The sequence below is a fragment of the Globicephala melas genome, chromosome 4 (assembly GCF_963455315.2).
Source record: "Globicephala melas chromosome 4, mGloMel1.2, whole genome shotgun sequence".
NCBI lineage: Eukaryota > Metazoa > Chordata > Mammalia > Artiodactyla > Delphinidae > Globicephala > Globicephala melas.
In genome coordinates, this window is record NC_083317.1 from 134,891,792 (window position 1) to 134,919,238 (window position 27,447).

The 27,447-nt window shown below is 40.0% G+C and overlaps 1 protein-coding gene across 1 annotated transcript in view; it reads right to left on the minus strand.

Annotated features, from left to right (window-relative positions):
* Positions 1-25,758, minus strand: part of LOC138842646 (collagen alpha-4(VI) chain-like) — a 64,763-nt gene extending 39,005 nt beyond the window's left edge. Inside the window, exons 1-8 of the mRNA XM_070045381.1 lie at positions 25,721-25,758; positions 21,439-21,504; positions 19,597-19,657; positions 18,558-18,620; positions 17,539-17,600; positions 14,525-14,576; positions 873-908; positions 713-775 (exon numbers count right to left, since the gene is read on the minus strand). Of these exons, the coding sequence (XP_069901482.1) occupies positions 713-775; positions 873-908; positions 14,525-14,576; positions 17,539-17,600; positions 18,558-18,620; positions 19,597-19,657; positions 21,439-21,504; positions 25,721-25,758 (441 nt within the window). The remainder of the gene's footprint in view (positions 1-712; positions 776-872; positions 909-14,524; positions 14,577-17,538; positions 17,601-18,557; positions 18,621-19,596; positions 19,658-21,438; positions 21,505-25,720) is intronic.
* Positions 25,759-27,447: the final 1,689 nt, after the last annotated feature.

The window sequence follows — 27,447 nt, forward strand, 5'->3', positions numbered from 1 at the left end:
CTTGCCAGTTTATGAAAATACCAGTTATTGGGTGCCCAGACAATAGACATTCTCTTTCTGTTCCTCTCTCCTACGTTGAACACTAGTCCATGTTCTTTTCCCAGAAGGCCTTGCTCTCTAATGTATATTAGCTAAACACTACCAAGTTGTTAGGTATCCACAGGGTTACTCTTTCCAAAAAGAGATGGTAGTGATTGTGGCTCTTCAATACTGAATCTTCCGAACCTGAAGGAATGGGTTTTATTGGTAGACTCTATAAAGCACAGAGAAAAACGTGACTCCAAGTCCACCAGGATGGCAGCCACATTCTTGAGAGTTTAGTCTCAGAATAGCTAAGAGAAAGTAAAGGCTTGGAAGAATCTTAAAGAAACAGTAATATTTGCCCTGCAGCTAGACCAATATTTTTTCAAATGATATCTAGATTTACCAAAGACAGAGGTGTCTCCAAACTTGTTCTTTGAAAGGTTGATACTACATAACTGAAACTCCCAACTTGAATTTTCTGTTGTTATGGTTTGGTGAGCTGCATTTGCATTCAGAAGATAAATGATAATGGGACTAAGTGGGGAGTGACCAGGAAGGTGTAGAATATTCTGACGAGGACATGGGCTTCCTGCTAAGAAGTCCATTAACCCAGTGGAAGTATAGTCCTTTGAGTAGACTGTCATGATATGGGCCTCTATAGATCTGGGGAAATTCCTTTGGTTCTTACCCTCTTCCCTCTGATTCCCTTTGCCCCCTTCTCTCCTTGGTGGCCCAGGTCACCATCTTCTCCCTTAATAGAATCAAAAGTAGAACCATGAGTATAAAGAAAAATAAGTACAAATAAATGACACATGCTGCATACCAGATGTCAGGCCCCAAAAGATTACTTGTGTACCAGGGTAGCCAGGAAATCCGGGTTCCCTCTAGTGTCAGAAATGAGATAAGGTCTTGTTTAGTGTCATGTGATTAAGTCTTTCTTTGGCATTCCTTGGGGGAAAAAGAAGATACTATAATTTTGAGAAAACAAACTCAAAACAGGTGCCAGAAAAAACAACTATCGCAAAGGCTGTTATCTTAAGCTACTCCCAAGTGGCCGTATTTTATTTCTATAATTCAATGCAAAGCAACATGCAAGTGATTTTTACAAATTCTTCCTCCTTTCTTGATATATTGTGTAATAAAACTTTCTTCTTGTACATTTTTATTTATCTATCAGTTTAAATAACCAGAGATATGATCCAATTGAAACCAAGGGAAGGGCCACCAAATTGACTGCTGGGAAGCAGATGATCATTGCCAGACCAAAGACATACTACCAAGCAAGTATTCATTCAAGAAGTATTTATTTAGCACCTACTGTGTGCCAGGCATGTCTCTAGGTGTTGGGAATTCCATGGTGAACAGAACAAAGACCCTGCCATCAAGGAACTTACCTGCTAGTGAGAAAGAGACGTAAAACCTGCCAGGGTGAGATCAATGCTATGCCAGAAAAAGGATTAAGAAATAAAGAATGTAAGGGTGAGGGGTTAGCTATTTTATATAAGGGGGTCAGACAAAACCGTTTTGTAAAGGTAGCATTTGGGTAAAGACCAGCATGAATTCAGGAAGCAAGGCAAGCAGATGTGTGGAAGTAGAGCATCCCAGGCAGAGGAAAGAGTATGTGAAAACCATAAACTAGGGTATGAATGTGTGCTGTGTTTGACCAACAATGAAGCAGAATAATGGGATGGAGAGGGGCAGATTATGTAAAATCTTGAAGGCCACATAACAGTGGGGTTAACTCTGAATGCCATCGGGAGCCATGGCTGGGTTTTGAGTAAAGAAGTGACATGACCTGCCTCTGTATTTACAAGATGGCTCTGGTTCCTTCAAAGAAAGCTAACTAGAAGGACAGAAGCAGGGGGAACAGTTAGGTGGCTCTGACACTAATCCAGGTGCTAAATCATGTTGGCTTGCCCAGAGTGCAGCAGTGGTGGTGGTGAGACAGAATGACATGCTGGATATATTCTGAAGATAGACTCACCCTTAAGTGTTGATGGATTAAATGTAAGGGGTGAGAGAAAGAGACTTATTAAAGATGAAACAAGCATCTGTTTTAAGTAACTGGTGGGATGGAGTCTCCGATTCCCAAAATGGGGAAGGCAGGAGGAAGGGCAGGTGAATCAGTTTGGGCTGACTGGATGTTTGATGATATTAAAGGATCATTGCTCATTCTTAGGTGTGATGATGGTATTGTGGTTATATTTTTAAAGAATCTTTTAGAGGGGCTTCCCCGGTGGCGCAGTGGTTGAGAGTCCGTCTGCCAGTGCAGGGGACACGGGTCCGTGCCCCTGTCCGGGAAGATCCCACATGCCGCGGAGCGGCTGGGCCCGTGAGCCATGGCCGCTGAGCCTGTGCATCCGGAGCCTGCGCTCCACAACGGAAGAGACCACAACAGTGAGAGGCCCGCATACTGCAAAAAAGAAAAAAAAAATCTTTATTTTAAGGGCTTCCCCGGTGGCGCAGTGGTCGAGAGCCCGCCTGCCGATGCAGGGGACACGGGTTCGTGCCCCGGTCTGGGAGGATCCCACGTGCCGCGGAGCGGCTGGGCCCGTGAGCCATGGCCGCTGAGCCTGCGCGTCCGGAGCCTGTGCTCCGCAGCAGGAGAGGCCGCAACAGTGAGAGGCCCGCGTACCGCCAAAAAAAGAGAATCTTTTAGAGATGCAAGCTGAAATATTTATGCAAGAAATATATGATATCTGGCATTTGCTTCAAAATAATTTGTGGAGGGAGTGGGAAAACGTGAGTGGGACTATAAATAAAACAAAACTAAATTGGCCAAGCGTTTTTCATTGTTTGAGCTAGGTAATATGTACACAGGAGGAGGTATCATATTAGTCTCTCCACTTGTATATATTTTTGAATTTTTCCATAATAAAAGATTAGAAAACAAAAGAAGAAGAAAAAAGTTGCTTGGGGACATGCCAACTTTCAGGTGCCTATGAGATAAGAAAGTAGAAACATATTTGGAGCTTAAGAGATTGGTCCAAGCTAGAGAAGTAAACTGAGATCAGAGGACAGATGGCACTTGATGCCATGAGACTGGATAAGGTCACCTGAGGAGTGAGTAATGAGGGAGAGAAATATGAGGATAGAGTCTTGAGTCCTCAACATTTAGAGCTCAAGAACATTCAGAAGATCCAGCCAAGAGCAGCCAGGGAAAACCAGGGAAGTGGTATGTGCTGGAAGTTGAGTGAGCAAAGGTTTAAACAACAAGCCCATTATCATCTCTGTCAAATGCTGCTGAGACACGGAACACAATGAGGGCAGAGAACTGACCACTGGACTTAGCACAATGGGTTTTTCTGTTTTTTGTTTTTTTAAAAAATATTTTGATCTAATTTATTGTATGTTTTTATTTATTTATTTTCAGCTGTGTTGTGTCTTCATTGCTGCACACGGGCTTTCTCTAGTTGCAGTGAGCGGGGGCTACTCTTCGTTGTGGTGCACGGGCTTCCCATTGCGTTGGCTTCTCTTGTTGTGGAGCATGGGCTCTATCTAGGTGCACGGGCTTCAGTAGCTGTGGCACGAGGGCTCAGTAGTTGTGGCTCATGGGCTCTAGAGCGCAGGCTTAGTAGTTGTGGTGCACGGGCTTAGTTGCTATGTGGCATGTGGGGTCTTCCCAGACCAAAGCTCGAACCCCTGTACCCTGCCTTGGCACACAGATTCTTAACCACTGTGCCACCAGGGAAGCCCCTGGGTTTTTTTCTTCTAATTTTTATTTTATATTGGAGCATAGTTGATTAGCAGTGTTGTGTTCGTTTCAGGTGTACAGCAAAGTGATTCATTTATATATATACATGTATGTATTCTTTTTCAAATTATTTGTCCATTTAGGTTATTACAGAATATTGAGCAGAGTTCCCTGTGCTATACAGTAGGTCCTTGTTGGTTACCTATTTTAAATATTGTAGGGTGTACATGTCAATCCCAACTTCTCAATCAATCCCTCCCCCCCCTTTCCCGCCCTCCACACCAGGAAACGTAAGTTTCTTCTCTAAGTCTGAGTATGTTTCTGTTTTATAAATAAGTTCATTTGTATCTTTTTTTTTTTTTTTCGGTACGCGGGCCTCTCACTGTTGTGGCCTCTCCCGTTGCGGAGCACAGGCTCCGGACGTGCAGGCTCAGCGGCCATGGCTCACGGGCCCAGCCGCTCCACGGCATGTGGGATCTTCCCAGACCGGGGCACGAACCCATGTCCCCTGCATCGGCAGGCGGACTCTCAACCATTGCGCCACCAGGGAAGCCCTGTATCATTTTTTTTGATTCTTCATATAAGCAATAAATGATATTTGTCTTTCTCTGTCTTACTTACTTCACTTAGTATGATAATCTCCAGGTCCATCCATGACATACAGATGGCCAAGAGGCACATGAAAAGATGCTCAACACCACTAATTTTTAGAAAAATACAAATCAAAACTACAATGAGATATCACCTCACACCAGTCAGAATGGCCATCATCAAAAATCTACAAACAATAAATGCTGGAGAGGCTACGGAGAAAAGGGAACCCACCTACACTGTTGGTGGGAATGTAAATTGCTACAGCCACTACGGAGGACAGTATGGAGGTTCCTTAAAAAACTAAAAATAGAGCTACCATATAATCCTGCAATCCTACTGCTGGGCATATATCTGGAGAAAAACATGGTTCGAAAGGATACAGGCACCCTAGTGTTCACTGCAGCACTGTTTACAATAGCCGAGACATGGAAGCAACCTAATGTGCATTGACAGATGAATGGATAAGAAGCTGTGGTTCATATATACAATGGAACCTTACTCAGACTTTAAAAATAATGAAACGATGTCATTTGCGGCAACATGGAGCACTTTTACCTCGACTAAAGCAGATATGGTTGAGCAGGGAGGGTCAAAGGGTGAAGGCTCAACAATCATCAGTTACAGAGAACAAGAGGAAAGAAAGTGGTGTTTCTAAACCTTGACATTACTGACATTTTGGACCTCATGGTTCTTTGCTGTGAAGGGCTATCCTGTGTATCACAGGATGAAAACACCTCTGATCTCTACATACTAGATGCCAGTAGCATCTCTTGCCACAGTTCTTTTTTTTTTTTTTTACAACTTTATTGGAGTATAATTGCTTTACAATGGTGTGTTAATTTCTCCTTTATAACAAAGTGAATCAGCTACACATATACATATATCCCCATATCTCCTCCCTGTTGCATCTCCCTGCCATCCTCCTCATCCCACCCCTCTAGGTGGTCACAAGCACCGAGCTGATCTCCCTGTGCTATGGGGCTGCTTCCCACTAGCTATCTATTTTACATTTGGCAGTATATATAAGTCCATGTCACTCTCTCACTTCATCTCAGTTTACCTTCCCCCTCCCCCTGTCCTCAAGTCCATGCTCGACATCTGCATCTCTATTCCTGTCCTGCCCCTAGGTTCTTCATAACTTTTTTTTTTTTAGATTCCATATATATATGTTAGCATATGGTATTTGTTTTCCTCTTTCTGACTTACTTCACTCTGTATGACAGACTCTAAGTCCATCCACCACACTACAAATAACTCAATTTCACTTCTTTCTATGGCTGAGTAATATTCCATTCTATATATGTGCCACATGTTCTTTATCCATAATCTGTCGATGGACACTTAGGTTGCTTCCATGTCCTGGCTATTGTAGATAGAGCTGCAATGAACATTGTGGTACATGACTTTTTTTGAATTATGGTTTTCTCAGGATATATGCCCAGGAGTCAGATTGCTGGGTCATATGGTAGTTCTATTTTTAATTTTTTAAGGAACCTCCATAATGTTCTCCATAGTGGCTCTATCAATTTACATTCCCACCAACAGTGCAAGAGCGTTCCATTTTCCCCACACCCTCTTCAGCATTTATGGTTTTTAGATGTTTTATCATGGCCATTCTGACTGGTGTGAGTTGACCTCACCAGTGAGGTCACTGGTGCATTGACCTCAATGCACTTTTGATTTGCATTTCTCTAATGATTAGCGATGTTGAGCATTCTTTCATGTTTGTTGGCAATCTGTATATCTTCTTAGTAGAAATGTCTATTTATGTCTTCTGCCCATTTTTGCACTGAGTGGTCTGTTTTTTTGATATTGAGCTGTATGAGCTGCTTGTAAATTTTGGAAATTAATTCTTTGTCAGTTGCTTCATTTGCAAATATTTTCTACCATTCTGAGGGTTGTCTTTTCATCTTGTTTATGGTTTCCTTTGCTGTGCAAAAGCTTTTAAGTTTCATTAGGTCCCATTTGTTTATTTTTGTTATTATTTCCATTTCTCTAGGAGGTAGGTCAAAAAGGAGCTTTCTGTGATTTATGTCATAGAGTGTTCTGCCTATCATTTCCTCTAAGAGTTTTACAGTGTCCAGCTTTACATTTAGGTCTTTAATCCATTTTGAGTTTGTGTATGGTGTTTGGGAGTGTTCCAATTTTATTCTTTTACATGTAGCTGTCCAGTTTTCCCAGCACCACTTATTTAAGAGGCTATCTTTTCTCCATTGTATATTCTTACCTCCTTTATCAATAATGTGACCATATGTGCATGGGTTTATCTCTGGGCTTTCTATCCTGCTCCACTGATCTATATTTCTGCTTTTGTGCCAGTACCATACTGTCTTGTTTATGTAGCTTTGCAGTAGAGTCTGAAGATAGGGAGCTTGATTCCTTCAGCTCCATTTTTCTTTCTCAAGGTTGCTTTGGCTATTTGGGGTCTTTTGTGTTTCCGTACAAATTGTGAAATTTTTTGTTCTAATTCTGTGAAAAATGCCATTGGTACTTTGATAGGGATTGCACTGAATCTGTAGATTGCTTTTGGTAGTATAGTCATTTTCACAATGTTGATTCTTCCAATCCAAGAACATGGTATATCTCTCCATCTATTTGTATCATCTTTAATTTCTTTCATCAGTGTCTTATAGTTTTCTGCATACAGGTCTTTTGTCTCCTAGGTAGGTTTATTCCTAGGTATTTTATTCTTTTTGTTGCAATGGTAAATGGGAGTGTTTCCTTAATTTCTCTTTCAGATTTTTCAGCATTAATGTATACGAATGCAAGAGATTTCTGTGCATTAATTTTGTGTCCTGCTACATTACCAAATTCATTGATTGGCTCTAGTACTTTTCTGGTAGAGTCTTGAGGATTTTCTATGTATAGTATGTCATCTGCAAAGAGTAACAGCTTTACTTCTTCTTTTCCGATTTGGATTCCTTTTATTTCCCTTTCTTCTCTGATTGCTGTGGCTAAAACTTCCATAACTACATTGAATAATAGTGGTGAGAGGGCAACCTTGTCTTGTTCCTGATCTTAGAAGAAATGTTTTCACTTTTTCACCATTGAGAACCATGTTGGCTGTGGGTTTGCCATATAAGACCTTTATTATGTTGAGGCAAGTTCCCTCTATGCATAATTTCTAGAGGGTTTTTATCATAAATGTGTTTAAATTTTGAGAAAATCTTTTTCTGCATCTATTGAGATGATCACATGGTTTTTATACTTCAAATTGTTAATACGGTGTATCACATTGATTGATTTGCATATATTGAAGAATCCTTGCATTCCTGGGATAAATCCCACTTGATCATGGTGTATGATCCTTTTAAAGTGCTGTTGGATTCTATTTGCTAGTATTTTGTTGAAGGATTTTTGCATCTATGTTCATCAGTGATATTGGCCTGTAGTTTTTTTTCTTTGTGACATCTTTGTGTGGTTTTGTTATTAGGGTGATGGTGGCCTCGTAGAATGAGTTTGGGAGTGTTCCTCCCTCTGCTCTATTTTGGAAGAATTCGAGAAAGATAGGTCTTAGCTCTCTCTAAATATTGATAGAATTTGCCTGTGAAGCCATCTGGTCCTGGGCTGTTGTTTGTTGGAAGATTTTTAATCACAGTTTAAATTTCAGTGCTTGTGATTTGTCTGTTTATATTTTCTATTTCTTCCTGGTTCAGTCTGGGAAGGTTGTGCTTTTCTAAGCATTTGTCCATTTCTTCCAGGGCAACCACTTTATTGGCATAGAGTTGCTTGTAGTAATCTCTCATGATCCTTTGGATTTCTGCAGGTCCGTTGTTACTTCTTTTTTCATTTCTAATTCTATTGATTTGAGTCTTGTCTCTTTGTTTCTTGTTGAGTCTGGCTAACGGTTTGTCAATTTTATTTATCTCTCAAAGAATCAGCTTTTAGTTTTATTGATCTTTGCTATTGTTTCCTTCATTCTTTTTCATTTATTTCTGCTTTGATCTTTATGATTTCTTTCCTTCTGCTAACTTTGGGGGTTTTTTGTCCTTCTTTCTCTAATTGCTTTAGGTAAGGTTAGGTTGTTTATTTTAGATGTTTCTTGTTTCTTGAGGTAGGATTGTATTGCTATATACTTCCCTCTTAGAACTGTTTTTGCTGCATCCCATAGGTTTTGGGTGGTCGTGTTTTCAGTGTCATTTGTTTCTAGGTATTTTTTTATTTCCTCTTTGATTTCTTCAGTGATCTCTTCATTATTTAGGAGCATATTGTTTAGTCTCCATGTGTTTGTATTTTTTACAGATTTTTTCCTGTAATTGATATCTAGTCTCCTAGCATTGATATCTAGTCTCCTAATCTCCTAGATATGATTTCAATTTTCTTAAATTTATCAGGGTTTGATTTGTGACACAAGATATGATCTGCCCTGGAGAATGTTCCATGAGCACTTGAAAAGAAAGTGTATTCTGTTGTTTGGGGATGGAATGTCCTATAAATATCAATTAAGTCCATCTTATTTAACATATCATTTAAAGCTTGTGTTTCTTATTTATTTTCAATTTGGACGATCTGTCCGTTGGTGAAAGTGGGTTGTTAAAGTCCCCTACTATGATTATGTTACTGTCGATTTCCCCTTTTATGGCTGTTAGCATTTGCCTTATGTATTGAGGTGCTCCTATGTTGGGTGCATAAATATTTACAATTGTTAGATCTTCTTCTTGCATTGATCCCTTGATCATTATGTAGTGTCCTTCTTTGTCTCTGGTAATAGTCTTTATTTTAAAGTCTATTTTGTTTGATATGAGAATAGCTACTCCAGCTTTCTTCTGATTTACATTTGTATGGAATATCTTTTTCCATCCGCTCACTTGCAGTGTGTACATGTCTGTAGGTCTGAAGTGGATCTCTTGTAGACAGCATATATATGGGTCTTGTTATGGTGTCCATTCAGCCAGTGTATGTCTTTTGGTTGGAGCATTAATCCATTTATATTTAAGGTAATTATCGATATGTATGTTCCTATTACCATTTTCTTAATTGTTTTGGGTTTGTTATTGTAGGTGTTTTCCTTCTCTTGTGTTTCCTGCCTAGAGAAGTTCCTTTAGCATTTGTTGTAAAGCTGGTTTGATAGTTCTGAATTCTCTTAGCTTTTGCTTTTCTGTTAAGGTTTTAATTTCTCCACCGAATCTGAATGAGCGCCTTGCTGTGTAGAGTAATCTTCATTGTAGGTTTTTCCCTTTCATCACTTTAAATATGTCCTGCCAGTCCCTTCTGGCTTGCAGAGTTTCTGCTGAAAGATCAGCTGTTAACCTTATGGGGATTCCCTTGTATGTTATTTGTTGTTTTTCCCTTGATGGTTTTAATATTTTTTATTTGTATTTAATTTTTGATAGTTTGATGAATATGTGTCTTGGTGTGTGTCTCCTTGGATTTATCCTGTATGGGGCTCTCTGTGCTTCCTGGACTTGATTAACTATTTCCTTTCCCATATTAGGGAAGTTTCCCACTATAATCTCTTAAAATATTTTCTCAGTCCCTTTATTTTTCTCTTCTTCTTTTGGGACTCCTATAATTCCAATGTTGGTGTGTTTAATATTGTCCCAGAGGTCTCTAAGACTGTCCTCAATTCTTTTCATTCTTTTTTCTTTATTCTGCTCTGTTATCGTTATTTCCATATTTTATCTTCCAGATCACTTATCCATTCTTCTGACTCAGTTATTCTGCTATTGATTCCTTCTAGAGAATTTTAAATTTCATTTATTTTGTTGTTCATCATTGTTTGTTTGCTCTTTATTTCTTCTAGTTTCTTGTTAAACATATCTTGTATTTTCTCCATTCTAAGAATTTGGATCACCTTTACTATCATTACTCTGAATTGTTTTTCAGGTAGACTGCCTATTTTCTCTTCATTTGCTTGACCTAGTGTGTTTTTACCTTGCTCCTTCATTCGCTGTGTGTTTCCCGGTCTTCTCATTTTGCTTAACTTACTGTGTTTGTGGTCTCCTTTTCTCAGGCTGCAGGTTCATAGTTCCCATTGCTTTTGGTGATTGCCTCCAGTGGGTAAGGTTGTTGCAGTGGGTTGTGTTGTCTTCCTGGTGGAGGGGACTGGTGCCTGTGTTCTGGTGGATGAGGCTGGATCTTGTCTTTCTGTTCGGCAGGACCACATCCTGTGGTGTGTTTTGGGGTGTCTGTGACCTTAGTATGATTTTAGGCAACCTCTCTGCTAATCGTTGTGGTTGTGTTCCTGTCTTCCTCGTTGTTTGGCATAGGGTGTCCAGCACTGTAGCTTGCTGGTTTTTGAGTGGAGCTGGGTCTTAGCATTGAGATGGAGATCTTTGGGAGAACTTTCACTATTTGATATTATGTGGAGCCTGGAGGTCTCTGGTGGACCAATACCCTTTACTCAGCTCTTCCACCTCAGAGGCACAGGCCTGACAGCCAGCTGGAGCCCCAAGACCCTGTGAGCCACACAGCTCAGAAGAAAAGGGAGGAAAAAAGAAAGTCACAGAAAAATAAAATAAAATAAAATAAAATAAAAAGGGTATTCAAATAAAAAATAATTTTAAAAAATAAAAAACTTAAAAAGTAATAAAAAAGAAAGAAAGAAGAGAGCAACCAAACCAAAATATAAATCCACCAATGATAAGTGCTAAAAAATATACTAAAAAAAAAAATGGACAGGCAGAACCCTAGGACAAATGGTAAAAAAAGCTGTACAGACAAAACCACACAAAGAAGCATACACATACACACTCACAAAAAGAGAAAAGGAAAAAATATATTGTTGCTCCCAAAGTCCACCGCCTCAAGTTTGGGATGATTCGTTGTCTCTTCAGGTATTCTACAGATGCAGGGTACATCAAGTTGATTGTGGAGATTTAATCCACTGCTCCTGAGGCTACTGGGAGAGATTTCTCTTTCTCTTCTTTGTTCCCACAGATCCTGGGGTTCAGCTTTGGATTTGTCTCTGCCTCTTTGTTTAGGTTGCCTGAGGGCGTCTGTTCTTCACTCAGACAGTAAGGGGTTAAAGGAGCAGCTGATTAGGGGGCTCTGGCTCTCTCAGGTCAGGGGGAGGGAGGGGTACGGAATGCGGGGGAAGCCTGCAGTGGCAGAGGCCGGCGTGACGTTGCAACAGCCTGAGGCACACCATGTGTTCTCTTGGGGAAGTTGTCCCTGGATCTCGGGACCCTGGCAGTGGCGGGCTGCACAGGTTCCTGGGAGAGGAGGTGTGGATAGTGACCTGTGCTTGCACACAGGCTTCTTGACCTTAGCGTTTCATGCCCGTCTCTGTGGTCCACGCTGATAGCTGCGGATCACCCCTGTCTGTGGAGCTTGTTTAGGTGGTTCTCTGAATCCCCTCTCCTCATTCACCCTGAAACAATGGTCTCTTGCCTCTTCAGCAGTTCCAGACTTTTTTCCGGACTCCCTCCCAGCTTGCTGTGGCGCACTAGCCCCCTTCAGGGTGTGTCCGCGCAGCCAACCCCAGTCCTCTCCCTCGGTTCTGATCTCTCAAGCCCGAGCCTCAGCTCCCAGCCCCCGCCCGCCCCGACGGGTGAGCAGACAAGCCTCTCCGGTTGGTGAGTGCTGGTCAGAACCGATCCTCTGTGCGGGAATCTCTCTGCTTTGCCCTCTGCACCCCTGTTGCTGTGCTCTCTTCTGTGGCTCCAAAGCTTCCCCTCGCCACCCCCCTTCTCTGCCAGTGAAAGGGCATCTTAGTGTGTGGAAACATTTCCTCCTTCACAGCTCCCTCCCGGAGGTGTAGGTCCCATCCCTATCCTTTTGTCTCTATTTTTTCTTTTTTCTTTTGCCCTACCCAGGTACGTGGGGAGTTTATTGCCTTTTGGGAAGTCTCAGGTCTTCTGCCAGCATTCAGTAGGTGTTCTGTAAGAGTTGTTCCACATGTATATGTATTTCTGTTGTATTTGTGGGGAGGAAGGTGATCTCCACGTCTTACTCTTCTGCCATCTTGAAGGTCTCTCTCCTCTTGCCCCAGTTGTGACAAACAGCACATCTCTAGATACTGCCAAATGTCCCCTGGAGGGTAAAATCATCCCTTATTGAGAACCACTGGTACAGTCTACTCCTTCAAAGAGTTTTATCAGAGAGAAATGGGGTGATGGGAGTATGTAATTAAATGAGAGGTGTTTTGTTTTGTTTTCAGATGGAAGATATTCCCACCTCTTTGTATACTGCTGGGAATGGTCTATGGTGAGGGAAGAAAATTTGATGATACAGAAGAAAAAGGCGACCCTTGCAAGAGCTAGAGCTTTAAGGAAGCAAAAAGAGAATGGAATCCAGTCCACAAGAGGAGAGATGAGGCATACAGACACATAAGGGCACTGACTCTCATCCAGTGCAGTGGAAGGAAGGCAGGACATGTAATCACAGAGGCAAGCAGGTGGCCTCCATTGTGGTGGATGTATGTAGCAGTTTTCTTCTCAATGATTCTATTTAATTAATGAAATAGGAAGCACAGTCGTCTGCTGAAAATGTAGAAGAGAAAGCAAGTCTTGGAGGTTTGAGGGGAGAGGAGAGGGTATAAAATAGTCAACTTGGAGGGAAGAAGAGTGAACTGACTAGGAAAACGTTGTCGGCTAAGCAGCAGTAGGGCCATGAGGGAGACCATGATGTGTTGCCAGGAAAAAAATCATGCAAATGTAGACTGACTCTCTGTGTTCCACAGTGTTAACTCTATCACAGTGAGCACAGACTGCCCTTGTGCTTAGCTCACAGCTGGCATGTGGCTCAAAATGTGTCCGTTTGAATTCTACCCAGAATTCCCTGCCATGCAAACTCTCTCCTAAAGAAGAAAGGCTTAATTTGCCAGGATGGGGCTCCAGTGGCTAGATTCTACACTCAGCTCTGTCTCTAGCTGTGTGACCATAGGCAGGTTACTTCACTTCTCTGAGTCTCCATGTTCTCATCTGTAAATAGACAATGCTAAGGTAGATGATCACTGATCTAGATGATCACCCCATTGTCCCATCATTCCACAGATATTTACCAAGAGCTTACTGTGTTTGGGGCCCTTTCCTGCTTGATAAAATGGCAGTGGTGCCATCCTGCAGCCATAAGGGAAACAAGAGAATTGAGACAAGTCAGCACAGAGTCCTGTTCAGTAGCTGAGCATCACTGCACATTCCAGTGATTTCCGAGTTTGTGAGGCAATAAATGTAACTCGTAGACTGAAGAATAACTGTAGCTAATGACATCTGATTCATTCAGCAAGCTTCACGTGGCTTCCATGCTTCAAAACCTCTGTCAGTGACCCATGAACTACATGTTAAAATACCAGCTTCTTATAGGAGTGGAAATATTCAAATCTACTTATTGAACACCTACTCTCTGCCAGGTTTTACTCCAGCAATACAAAAATGAATAAAATGTCTAGAAAAATGATACAAATGAACTTATTTACAGAAATAGACTCACAGACATAGAAAACAAACTTACCAAAAGGGAAAGTTTGGGAGGGATAAATTAGGAGTTTGGGAGTAACCTATGCACACTACTTTATATTAAATAGATAACTAAAAAAGACCTACTGTATAGCACAGTGTACTGTACTCCAAAACTTGTAATAACCTATAATGGAAAAGAATCTGAAAAAGATTTATATATATATCTCATTTTGCTATATACCTGAAACTAACACAATGGCAATTTTAAAAAAATAAATTAATTTAAATAAATTAATTAATTAAATACTTAAGAAATTTTTAAATGAATAATATGCAAGCCTGCTGTCAAGTTCACAAACTGGAAGTAGACACAGGGATAAATTATAACACAACCTAGATGGGAAAGGCTACTGTAGAAATATGAACAATGGGCTTTAGGAACACAGAGCATAGCACAACAATTTCTGTCTGGGGAAGCCCAATAGGGCATCCACAAGGAGAAGCTGATATCTGACTTGGTTTAAGAAAAGGAGTAAAAATCGTCCAAAAGAGGGAGATGGGGAAGAACATCCCAAATAGAGGCAAGAGCGTTCGCAAAGGCAAGGAGTTGGGACAGGGTCTGGCATGCCTAGAGCTGGGGTGGGGCCATCTGGCACAGGTGGATGATGAGGTAAGGAACTTGGTTTTTCAATAAGGGAGTAACAAACCCAGCTTTTATTTTTTAAAGCTGGAATTCTGGTAGCTACAATATGTCATAAACAACATGTAGAAATCATTCCTGGCATACCACTTGGGTAATAACACTTATTCTAGTGAAATAAAATAAAAACTACAGTCTTTAGTTGAGAAAAATCTGTAAAGTAACCCTCACCTTTGTTCCTTTTCTTCCTGGACGTCCATATCCATCTGGACTAGAAAGACCCTAAGAAAATGATACACAATGAATTGTAGAGTCATCCACATCAACACTTGGTCAATAATATTATCCAAACTAGGGCTTCCCTGGTGGCGCAGTGGTTGAGAGTCCGCCTGCCGATTCAGGGGACGCGGGTTCATGCCCCGGTCCGGGAAGATCCCACATGCCGCGGAGCGGCTGGGCCCGTGAGCCATGGCCGCTGAGCCTGTGCGTCTGGAGCCTGTGCTCCACAATGGAAGAGGCCACAACAGTGAGACGCCCGCGTACCGCAAAAAAAAAAAAAAAAAAAAAATATTATCCGAACTCTTGGACAAATCAGCAGGTGCAAGGAGGTAGAGAAAGCAGAAGGAGCTTGGTGGAGGGTTGCAGGGGCTTGGTGGAGGTTTACCCTACTTTTACAGGATAAACACTAGACTACCTTCATAGGCTAAGGAGCGGATAAGGGTTTAAAATTTTAAAAGACTATGAGATAAAACTTTATAAGACTATGAGATAAGTTTGTGTGTGTGTGTGTGTGTGTGTGTGTGTGTTAATTTTTAACCCTCTTTTCAGCAAGATTCTGACCTCAGCAAGATGCTACCTTGGTTGTAGGAAGCCAAGTCACTGTACAAAGTTCCCCCTGGGCTAACCTTGCTTTCTTTGTAGGATAAAATAACAATGGAAGAAGTTCCAGAATTGCTAAATCTCTAAGGATAAAGAGAAATCTGGGGGGTGGGGGGAAAGACTGGGATAGAGACAATGTCGTGCATATGATATAAAACCAGACAGACTTGAATTTTTATGCCACTTCCACTGGTTCTATGAGTGACCTTGGCCAAGTTACTCAGCCTCTATAAGATTCAGCCTCCTCATAATAATATCATCTACAAAGCATGGTTTTTGGAAAGATTAAGTGGAATTGTGCATGGAAAGCACTTAGCATGATGCCAGGCACAGAGAAAGTACTTGATAAGTGGCCATTATTCTGCTGCTGGTGGTGGCTGGAGTATTGGTGATGTTGGTAGAGGAGTGTAATGGTGGTGGTGACGGTAGTGGTAGAGGGGTGGTGATTCATGGTAGTAGTGGTCATGGTGATGGTGATGTTGTTGGAGGTGGTGGTGGTGGAATTTGACATGGTGTTGATGATGATGGTCGCTATGAAAATGTGGACGATGCTACTGGGATCATAGCATCTGTACATGTAGACAGTGAGCATCCTGTAATAAAGAGTGAATTCAGAACCTTTTAGTTGTTCTTTGCTGAATGGACAAAGACTGTGCCTAAATCAAGTAGATCAGCTGAGGAAAAGTTTGTTTTTTTTTTTTAATTTTAAGCCACAAGAATCATGGCTATGACCTAAGGAGGAAAGTTTGAAATATTAGAAAATAAAAAGGAAGGTAAAAAAAAATTGCTAGAAATAAATTACTAAGGGGGAAAAAGGATGCAAATGAGGTTCAATTGCTGTTACACCAGCTTCTCTCTGCTTAAGCACATGCAGGGCCTCCAGCATCTTCAACTCCAGAGGCCCAAACTGTATATTTTGGAGATTCCCCCTCTGATGTGATACCTTCAAGAAAGGCATTGCTCCCCAGCTTTTTCTGTCCCAGAGAGAGGTCAGCAGGCACAAGCTTTGCGTTATTTTAAGTCAAGATATTTTAAAGCTAAACAGTGTTAACTTCATCATCTGATTTGAGTGTAGATGCATTTGATAGTAATCCTATTTTTTTTCCCTTTCCGCATTTAAGCTTCTTAGTCCTGTTTTTGCTTCCTCTCCTTGCTAATAACTGCAAGTTCAGTGCGGAGTGCAAAACAGCTGCAGGTCCTTCCTGCTGTTGATGAAAGAAATCTCAGAAACATGAGTTGGAAAGACAGCATTACTCTGTATTATAAAGCTAATTCCAGTGAGGTAATGAATTGAAAATAGTCATGAAATAACTAACTTGCTCTCATGTTCAGAGTGATGACTAAGGTAAAAATGCACAGCCCTGCAGATCATCCCTGGTCTCCAAAGATTATTGTTGTGCTCTGAATAATCAAACACAGACCCTTAAATGTTTGCAACTCTGATTGGCTGTCTTACTTGTTTTTTTGGAAAAAAAAAAGTTTCATTGAACATCTCTGTATTCCTAAAGACTCAAATGCTTGTGAAATATCTTTGTCAAACAGAAGAGTCTCTTTGGAACTTCCCTCTTCAACAACATGTCAGAAGGCAAAATAAATCCTGAGACACCTTTGGATTCTTTATTGATATAAGGAGTTTGGGAGTCTTTTTTTTTTTTTTTTAAACATCTTTATTGGAGCATAATTGCTTTACAATGGTATGTTAGTTTCAGCTTCACAACAAAATGAATCAGTTATATATATACATATGTTCCCATATCTCTTCCCGCTTGCGTCACCCTCCCTCCCACCCTCCCTATCCCACCCCTCCAGGCGGTCACACAGCACCGAGCTGATCTCCCTGTGCTATGCGGCTGCTTCCCACTAGCTATCTACCTTACGTTTGGTAGTGTATACATGTCCATGCCTCTTTATTGCTTTGTCACCGTTTACCCTTCCCCCTCCCCATAGCCTCAAGTCCATTCTCTAGTAAGTCTGTGTCTTTATTCCTGTTTCACCCCTAGGTTTTTCATGACATTTTTTTTTTCTTAAATTCCATATATATGTGTTAGCATACGGTATTTGTCTCTCTCTTTCTGACTTACTTCACTCTGTATGACAGACTCTAGGTCTATCCACCTCATTACAAATAGCTCAATTTCGTCTCTTTTTATGGCTGAGTAATATTCCATTGTATATATGTGCCACATCTTCTTTATCCATTCATCCGATGATGGACTCTTTGAACTATGTAGATTCACAACAGCTCTACTGATGATCATGTCATATTTGTGACCCCAAATATTCATCAAGAATGTTAGAATTTTGTGTGGAACAAAAACAAATAACAAGAAATTTGATCAGGAGTCCAAAACAGAGAAAGACTTATAGGTTTCCCCCTTGGTCCTTGTAGACCCGGCGGTCCTCTTTCTTCTGCATCACCAAGCTCTCTCTTTTAAAATAAAAAGTAAAAATTAAATTAATTTTCTGCTATGAGTTCATGCAATTTTATGTCATTTTCCTTAGAGGTTTTATACTCCTTTCAAGTCCTCTTGGCATCATCCTACAGTCTAAGGTCAATATCTTCCTCTAGACTTTGTTCAATACAGGTAACTAACAAATATAGTGAAGATTTTGGTACTGAAAATTAACAAACCAGGTATGCAGCACGAGTTAAAGAATTTTATATTACTATGGCTTTTTCTAGGTGTAAGTGTATGAAACTATATTTGTGCTGAGTCTATATGTTTATCTATCTATTGATGTATCTTTGTCTACTAATATATGTGTCCATCTAACCATCCATCTTTCTATATATCTGTCTAAATATCTTTCCTTCTCTGTATACATCTATCCAGCTACAAGATAATGGACAGTCAATATCACCACCAAGGGACTTCCCTGGTGGCACAGTGGTTAAGAATCCACCTGCCAGTGTGGGGGACACGGGTTGGATCCCTGGTCCTAGAAGGCCCCACATGCCGTGGAACAACTAAGCTCATGTGCCACAACTACCGAGCCTGCACTCTAGAGCTCCCAGCCATGAATACTGAGCCCACGCACCGCAAATACTGAGCCCGCATGCTGCAACTACTGAAGCCCGTGCGCCTACAGCCCGTGCTCCACAACAAGAGAAGCCACTGCAACGAGAAGCCCACACAGGCTAGAGAAAGCCCGTGGGCAGCAACAAAGACCCAATGCAGCCCCCCCCAAAAAAATATCCAAAGCCATGTCAAGTCTCTATTATCACAGAGTACTTATAAATATATATATATATATATATATATATATATACATATATCATTACCAAGCACATCAGACACTCATGTTGGAAATGATCATATAAGGAGATATTCATATAAAAGATTCCAAGTTGCAGTCTAGGAAGTGTGTTTTTTCTGACATTTACCTTCATTCCTCTTGGTCCATCTTTTCCTTTTGAACCATTTGGCCCTGGAGGCCCAGGATTCCCCTGTAATAAGACCATGACCCAAATCATCTCTAATGTTTGATACAATTAATTTTATCCTCCAAAGTGCATAATAGACACATTTAACCTCTGAGCTGGCGTTTGAGGTAGGGCAGTAAGGTGTTCTGAACAAGAGGCCATGTCCTCCACATACCAAGAACTGGAGGAATTACCTGTCTACTAGAGGGAAAAATACCATCTGATTAAGAGACTGGGAAGACAAAAGCCTGGACTTTTACCCACTCCAAATAGAAAATATGATAGAATGAGAATGAAAATGATACGATCAGTTATGGGGCTTGACTTTTCCCAACCAAGAGAGAGATGGCTTAGGCCATTCTGAATCTCCAGATACACTAATCCCTGGCTTAAATCATGCTGCTTGGGTTTTTAAAGCTATCTCAAATGCTCCTTCTGTAGGAAGCCACTCCTGATTGCCTGATCTGACCTGATTGCCTCAGCCTGATCTGACCCTTCTATGAACCACGGGATAGTAAGTGAGGGAGGCACTAAACAGGCACTAGAAAGACCCAAGCTGGTGGCCAGTTCAGCCACCTACTATCCAGATGAAAAGTAATTTGATCCCTTTGAGCCTCAGTTTTCTCCTCTACAAAACTGGGATAATTTTAAGCAATGCATCCTTATATGTTTGTAAGGAATAAATCAGTCATTTATGGCCCTTTGGTACTACTATTTTTTTCTTTCACTATAAGTAAGTATGAGCATGTGTTACACACCCCTGTGGCTCAAACCAATCTCATTCATCACTATATTCCAACAATATACTTAGAGAAGAAGGGGTACATAGCTGGTGATCAATGTCTACTGCCTCGAATTAGCTATTTCTAGAAATTCCTGATACCCACAGATCCTAGAACAAACAGTGTAGCTTTACGTTATTTGTCCAGGGACATGCAGGACTATGAACTGAGCATTGGTAATGAGCAGCTGTGTTGAGCTGTTACTTTGTCAAACTTACCTGAGCACCCAGTAAGCCTTTTTCTCCAGAAATTCCTGGTGGTCCTCGCCTTCCTCTTGGTCTCCGGTCCACAGATGAAATTAAAATTCAACCAATTTTTATAGAGCTATTTATTTTCCACATAACCACAAAATTATCTTGGATGCTAATGGAAGTACAAATTAAGGTACTCTGGCCCATCACTATTCCATGTATCACATTTGAATCAAGCAGCCTCTGCCCTCTGAAGCACCCCAACTCACTCGCTCCAAACTCCCTCCATCTGAAGCAGGATGTATCTATATTTTTAACCACCTCTCCAGTTGAAGCTGATGAACACTAAAGTTTGAAAATTGCTTTTATATTTTAATTCACCCAACTAATTTTACATCCTAAAAGGGAAATGAGAGGAGCTGCTGGGATACTGATCTCCTTTGAAAAATCAACCTTTCCCTTATCCACACAAGGACTAAGGACAAGCGTTCGCATTCTGATATTACCAAGAACCCAAACACATCTAAGTGGCCTAATCTCACTGGGTACATTGCTGAGGAGCTGTTCATTTTCTCCCCAATCTATTTGACTTTATCGATTTTTGACACTTTAATTTTTCTCCAGCTTTTCTGAGAAATTCTTTCTATTAGAAGCATTGATCCTGGCTTCTATACTCCTGGGTGAGGTATTGTAATTATCTGTTTAAACAGACCATCATACCCACACCCAAGTGGGAAGGTGAGAATCAAGAGGAGTTTTTATGGATTATCTTACTCATGGTTGCTCCCCTTACACTGAGCTGTATAATAAAGTGAACTTAAAGAAGTCCAGGACACAACAACGGTGGGGGGCAGGGGGGGTGCCCACATTTGAATTAAGCCAGTGATCAAAAGGAAAGCCAAAAATATCTCTCAGTTGTTTCCCCCTAGATTCAGATACTATCTTCTATCATAAAATAAGTACAATTTCTAATAACACTTGATAACCCACTTCGTTCTTTAGTACTTTTGTCAAGTAGAAAAAACAGCAGAAACCTTCTCAATGACAATCTGACACTCATAGGAATTTCAAAATTGTGGAGAATGATTCAATGTGTTAGTAAAATCTTTTGTTTTAAAGTTCTCCTTTTGAGGATCCTTGGAAACAATTTGGCTTTCAAAATAAAGATGCAGAAAGTGTTCCAGAAGTGTTTACAGAATGACATATTTGGGTTATGCTTAGAAGATTACAGAAGAACTGGTTGGAGGTTTAATTTCTGGTTATTATCAATAGCTTGCAATGCCCCACTGGACTGAACTCCTTCAGCGCAAGACGCTTGCCTTAATGGTCTGAATGACCCAGGCATATTTGCAAAGTGCCCTCTGTATACCTGACACTCAATAAACACTTTGCTGATTTTTCCTGCCAAATTGAATACAATTTTAAAGAATTAAACACTATTTGAGTAATTTGCATACACAACTTCAGAGGCAGTAGTTAAGAGCATAGATTTTATAACTAGACTGCCTGAGTTTGAATCCCATGTCTATCACCTACAAAGAAAGCTATGTGGGCTTGGCCAATTTACCTAACTTCTCCATCCCCACTCCATTTCTCCCCTGTAAAATGGGGATGATAAAACCTCCCCATTGAAGGATTGAATGAGCTAATACAAGCTCTAAGGGTCATACATAGGACATAGTAATTGCTCAAAAGATATTAGCTACCAGGGTTTAACCTGCCCAGAAGAGAGACTATACAATTTTCTTTGGGAGGCCCTGGGAGGGAGGCATCCTAGACCATTCTGATACATGTTAAATCCCTATCAAAGAATTTAAGTTAAAAATTCAAACAAGTAGTCTTCAGCACTAAAAATAAGTTCCCTGATACAATCTGTGAGCCTGGATACCCAAGTTCTCCTTCATAACCCCGTTCACCAGATTCTCCACGCACACCCTGTCAAAACGAATAAAACTTAGTGAGTTCACTAGGCACCTTCAGTGTCCCTATTGAAGGCAACCTTCCCTGCAAGGTGTCACTTGAAAGCCATAAGAGAAAGGCAAAAAAGATCTGCGTGTCTGCGTTCAGTCCCCTTAGGATCAGAGTTGGAAAGGAAATTGCGGGGGTTGGGGTGTGGTTCCCACTTATTTGGTAAGGAAAATGCAGAACCACATTTTTACTGTGTTTCCCAGTCTCCTTCCAATATCTAAGCTAGTGGTGGAAGCAAAAATACTTTGTTTAAACAACCCAAACTCCCATTTTACATAATAACTGGTTCCTAAAAGTGCATCCACTCCTTTTAAGGGACATGGGCTAAATGCTTGCTGGTGTTAAGGATGCTTATCCCATGTGAGGAAACTCAGAATGTTGAGCACAGCAACAAGTGTGACATTTTGGAACAAAAGCACAAAAAGCACACAAAGAAATAGCAGAAAACTGGCTTTAAAACCCTACAGATTCTTACAGCATTAAGCTAGTTTTCTAGGCAAGGGGTGAGCTGTTAAATTGATTCATCCGGTAACTGATTTAATTTCTCCCTCAAATATCTTCATTTCTACAGAGGAGATGTGTTTTCTAAAATTGAGGGTAATACCCACTCTGTGAATGATGCTGCCTTCTTTCTCATGTTGCTCACATGTTGACTAGGTTACTGATTATTCATAGATTTGCAGGGAGAAGAAATCCTAAACTAAAATGAGTCAATTTGTGGATCAAATACTAGTGCTTCTTAAGTTTTTTAGACCATTCAGATAAATAAGAAGCACTTCTATTAATCATTATGGTTAAATCATTCTGTTCTTCAAGAGTTGATATCTAGATTTATAAATGTGAATCAAGTCTTAAAAAGCATGTAGCTAGAAATTTTGAAACAGGTTGTGAAATGTTGTTTAATGTGCACATCACATTAGTGACATTCATGGTGCAACACTTCGGAAAACAATATGGCTCTATACAGCAAAGGTCAGACTCTTTTATTGTAACTCCATGCCTATATATTTTTTTTAACTTTTTTAAAATTGAAGTATAGTTAATTTACAATCTTGTGTTAGTTTCAGGTGTATATACATTTATATTTATATATATATATATATACACACACATATTTATATTCTTTCTCATGTTCTTTTCCTTTATAGGTTATCACAAGATATCAAATATAGTTCTCTGTGCTATACAGTAGGTCCTTGTTGGTTATGTATTTTATATATAGTAGTGTGTATATGTTAATCCCAAACTCCTAATTTATGCATGCCTATACATTTATATTAAGGAAATTGTCAGCGAAGCAAAAGCAAGAACAAAACAAAAACCTTGTAATACAGCTTTTCTTTACATCACTGACCATGACATCTAAAAAAATAGAAATACCTAAATGTTCAATATAAAAGTAGTTTAGTAAGTCATTTTTCTTCAGCAGAGTAAGATATAATGTTTTAAAGTGATAATAGGAAGATTTGGAAACACAGAAAATCAGATATAAAATAGTGTATTCATTATAATAACCCCTTATTACCTATGCAAGTAAAGGAAACACACAAACATAAAAGTAATTGCAGGACAGTGGTGAGTTAGTGGACATTTTAAAAGGTGATGATATACTTAACTTTATCATAATTAACAAATTAAAATTTTCCCTTATTGACAAAACAATCTATGCATAGATTTATTTGCCATAGTACAATCTTTTCCATAAATAAAATATTAGTTAGAATTTCATTTTATTATGCATCTTGCAAAAGCCAACATATCTAATTTTATAGACAATAACAAGCCATATTTTCCCAAGGTCAAAGGAATGTTGTAATTTGGAGTTCAGCACCTCTGTAAGCTATATTCTTCCAACAGTATTGGCTGCTCTTTAGCAAGTTATAGCCTCAAAACATAAATCAGTCTATATGATCACTGCTCCAACACTGGGTTAACTAGCAAACCATTGACTTGTTATATAAACCCAGTTCACCCTGGAGTCTGCAAATAGTTATGAATTTTATCTCTTACTAAAAAATCAAAGCTTGAATAGATAAAAGAGTAAAGAACTATAGGGATTGTTGAAAAAGAGCCAAAACTATAGGGATTCATCAAGATGACAAGGTATTAATGGGAGAGGCTTTCTATTAAAGATGGCAGTGTGCACACACTTTGCTCCCAAAATGAGAGGTTGCTGTTCCCAAAGCTGTCCCCAGAAGACAACAGTGCAGAGGCCCAAAGAGACATCAGCCTGGATGAGAGGAGGAGGACAGATGGCCCAGGAAGGAGGAATCTAAGAAAAATAAACCTCACATGTTTGAGTATATTGGGAGGTTATCAGTTGTGTCAAAGAGCTTTATGATTAACTAGTAATAGGCACACAGAACACAAAACAAATGGGGAGAGAGGGTGACTCAAGGAATATCACAGTTAGATAGCTGTAACTGCTATTTATCAGTCAACATCTGAATAATGAATTGATTTGAACAAAAGTGGAGAAAATAAGTGTATTTTAAGAATGAGTTGGGGGGAAGCATATGGAGGAGATGGACAGGTTAAGAAAAATCTTTATCCCCCACTGGAAGAAATCAATAGAAAAACATCTAAAACTGAAAACCAAGAAATAGCCAAGTAAGTATGTTCTTTAGAAAAATGGCAATAATACCAGAAGGAACAGCCCCAAGAGATGAAAATAAGTGCGCCTGAAGACCTGGGAAAAAATGGGCAGGGAAACGTTTTTCATTATACGCTTGCAAGTGCAATTTGACTTTAAATTTACCACAGGTTCAGCTCTGGTTTCAATTAAATAAAAAGGAAAAACACAGGAGATGGAGTTCAGTTTAGGGAACCAAAAGTAACCAAGACCCAGGTGAGCAGAGGACCCACTGTCAATGGCTATTTAGATAAACTGCACATAGCATTGCAAAAGTATTAAATAATTTAAGAGTAGGAAATTCCTTCCACTGCGTAGAGTCACTGAATTTCCCTAAAACTTAGCCTAGTCAACTCGTAGACTATTTCTTTCTGCCTTTCGGGGGGCTAAAAACAATAGGCTAAAATGATAGTTCAAGACATTATTTATGTCACAAGTGCTATAAAACTGAATTTAAAGCACAAGAAATGGTCTATTTAAGAATTTATTTCAATCTTAACATTTTATGAGACAGATTAAGATTTTACTTGGTGTCAACAGAATTTGTTTGGATTTGTGAGACTTGGGATTTCTCAATAGCTATGCTTTCCAACATGTTTGGTTTGAAGCCACATACACACGCACTCATTCGCAGGCTCAGAAATGACATAAATCAGTCTCTGACTTTTCCTCCATCTCTAAATCATGAGAATGCTAGAAAAAAATACCAGCAGAGCACGACCAGAATATGTTAGAAAGGAATCTACATAACAAATTTAACTCTCATTTTGTACAAAAATTTTGAAGAGTTTCCTAATCTTTGGATTTGAATCCAAAGCTATGTAGCCTCTAACAACTAACTTCACTTTGCTAAACCTCTATTTCCTCTCTTAGCCCTAAAAATTAACTAATGATGCTCATAACTCCTGGGGTTGCAGAAAGGTTTACATGAGGTCATATAAATAAAGGTCTAGTGCAGTGACTGGTGCTAGGTAAATGCTCAGTAAAATATGATTCCCCCACAGAGATATCCCATTCTACCCTGAAATCACACTATTCCTTCTTTGGAAATAGTAAAAGTTCAATTTTTTACCTTTATTTAGTGACTATGAGATCCCCTTATGCACCCACAGGAAGTCCCACTTCTTTAAATGGAAAAATCATTATTTCAGAGGTAAAAGCAATTCTTTAAGATGTTAGCTTATTTTCCATCTAAATGAAATATTATAGCAGGTTGGAGAGGGAGCAGAGAAGAACCATACAGACTTCTCCTTCTTCATGGAAAAGGTCTCCATAGAAATTTCCCAGGGATCATGCAGCCTCCAACAACCCAACCAACACTCCCCTTTATATGAGAGAACTTATATAAAGTAGCCATATATGTGGAACAAGAAGCCACTCTTCTCAGAAAGCACTGACCTTTAGCCCTGGCAGACCTCATCTTCCTCTTGAACCCTAAGGAGAGAAGGGAAGCAGAGACCTTACAGAAGGAAACAAGCCAGTTTTCACCCCATCATACCTCTATCCTCCACAAAAGCAGATGAAATACATCCCACAAGTGGCTATACCTACCTGAGGGCCAACATTTCCCGTTTCTCCCTGAGGTCCATCGATACTAGAAATTCCCTGGAAAGAAAGAGGTAAGGGAAAGACCAGTTTTAGATGTCTACACACTTCTGAGTTGACTCTCTAGTCATGGGCTGCCCCATACAAAAGCCACTAACTAACCCCATGTGACTACTATGTTTAAATTAATCTAAAGTAAATTAAATTTAAAATTTTAGTTTCCTCAGTTACAGTAGGTACATTTCAAGTGTTCAATAAACACATGTGGCTTGTGGCTACCATATTGGGCAGCACGTATATAGAAAATTTCCATGATCTCAGAAACTTCTATTGGTCAGCACTCCTCTAGGAGCAAATGGATTTAATTCTGGTGTTTTAAAATATCCATGTCATAAGCATTCTTTACCCAAAGATTGTTTGACAACACCTCAGGGTTCCCCATGCTGGGACAGTAGTCATAGGTGTTCTCCAACAAGCCATGCTTAATGCTTGAACAATGCTGGCACTTCCCTCTCTATCTGCATCATGTAGGGTACAGCTGGAAAATGAAAACAGGAGGCAAAAGAGTGTGTCTCTGCACACATGGAGTAATGGGTACACAGGGGATGCTATACACAGTCAGATGAGGGAACTCTCTAGAGCTCTCACTTACTTAGGGTCAGAAAACGAGTGGTGTCCAGAGAAAAAATGAGTCCAAGTTTCAGGAGAAATGGAAAACCCCCTTGGATGACAAGTAGGAATATTTTAGATAACTATTCAGTGAAGTAACATGTTAACTCAATAAGAATACATAAATTGGGAAAGAATATGAAATACAGAAACAAAAAAATTTTGGACAAAGCTGTTCTTCCAACTGTTATTTATAATAGATAAAATTCTGAAGCAATTTGAATATTCCACAATACTAGGGAAGTGTTATTTAATTATGGTAGAAACACTTATTGAAATTATTTTTACCAAAAATTTATATGGTAGAAAAAAATTGTGTTATCATGTCTTTCTTTTCAAGTATGCTAGATTTTGTGAAAAAATAAGTTATCCCAAACAAGGAGAAAGACAAAATGATGATTCCTCACATTTCTATATTGTTTTTTTGTATTGTTTTCTATATTGGACATTTTTTAATAAGCTCATGAGATCCTCATCTGACTTTCTCAGGGAGAAGAACTTTGGCATCAACAAGTTAGGAGCAGAGATTGGTTCAAGATGGCCGAGTAGAAGGATATGTTCTCACTCCCTCTTGTGAGAGCACCAGAATCACAATTAACTGCTGAACAATCATTGACAGGAACACACTGGAACTCACCAAAAAACAGACCCCACATCCAAAGACAAAGGAGAGGTCACAATGAGATGGTAAGAGGCACAATCACAATAAAATCAAATCCCATAACTGCTGGGTAGATGAATCACAAACTGAAGAACACTTATACCACAGATGTCCACCCACTGCAGTGAAGGTTCTGAGCCTTACATCAGGCTTCCCAACCAGGGGGTCTGGCAACGGGAGGAGGAATTCCTAGAGAATCACACTTTGAAGGCTAGCAGGATTTGATTGCAGGACTTCAACAGGACTGTGGGAAACACAGACTCCACTCTTGGAGGGCACACACAAAGGAGTGTGCACATCAGGACCCAGGAGAAGGAGCAGTGATCCCATGGGGGACTGAACCATACTGACCTGCTAGTGTTGGAGGGTCTCCTGCAGAGACAGGGGTTGGCTGTGTCTCACC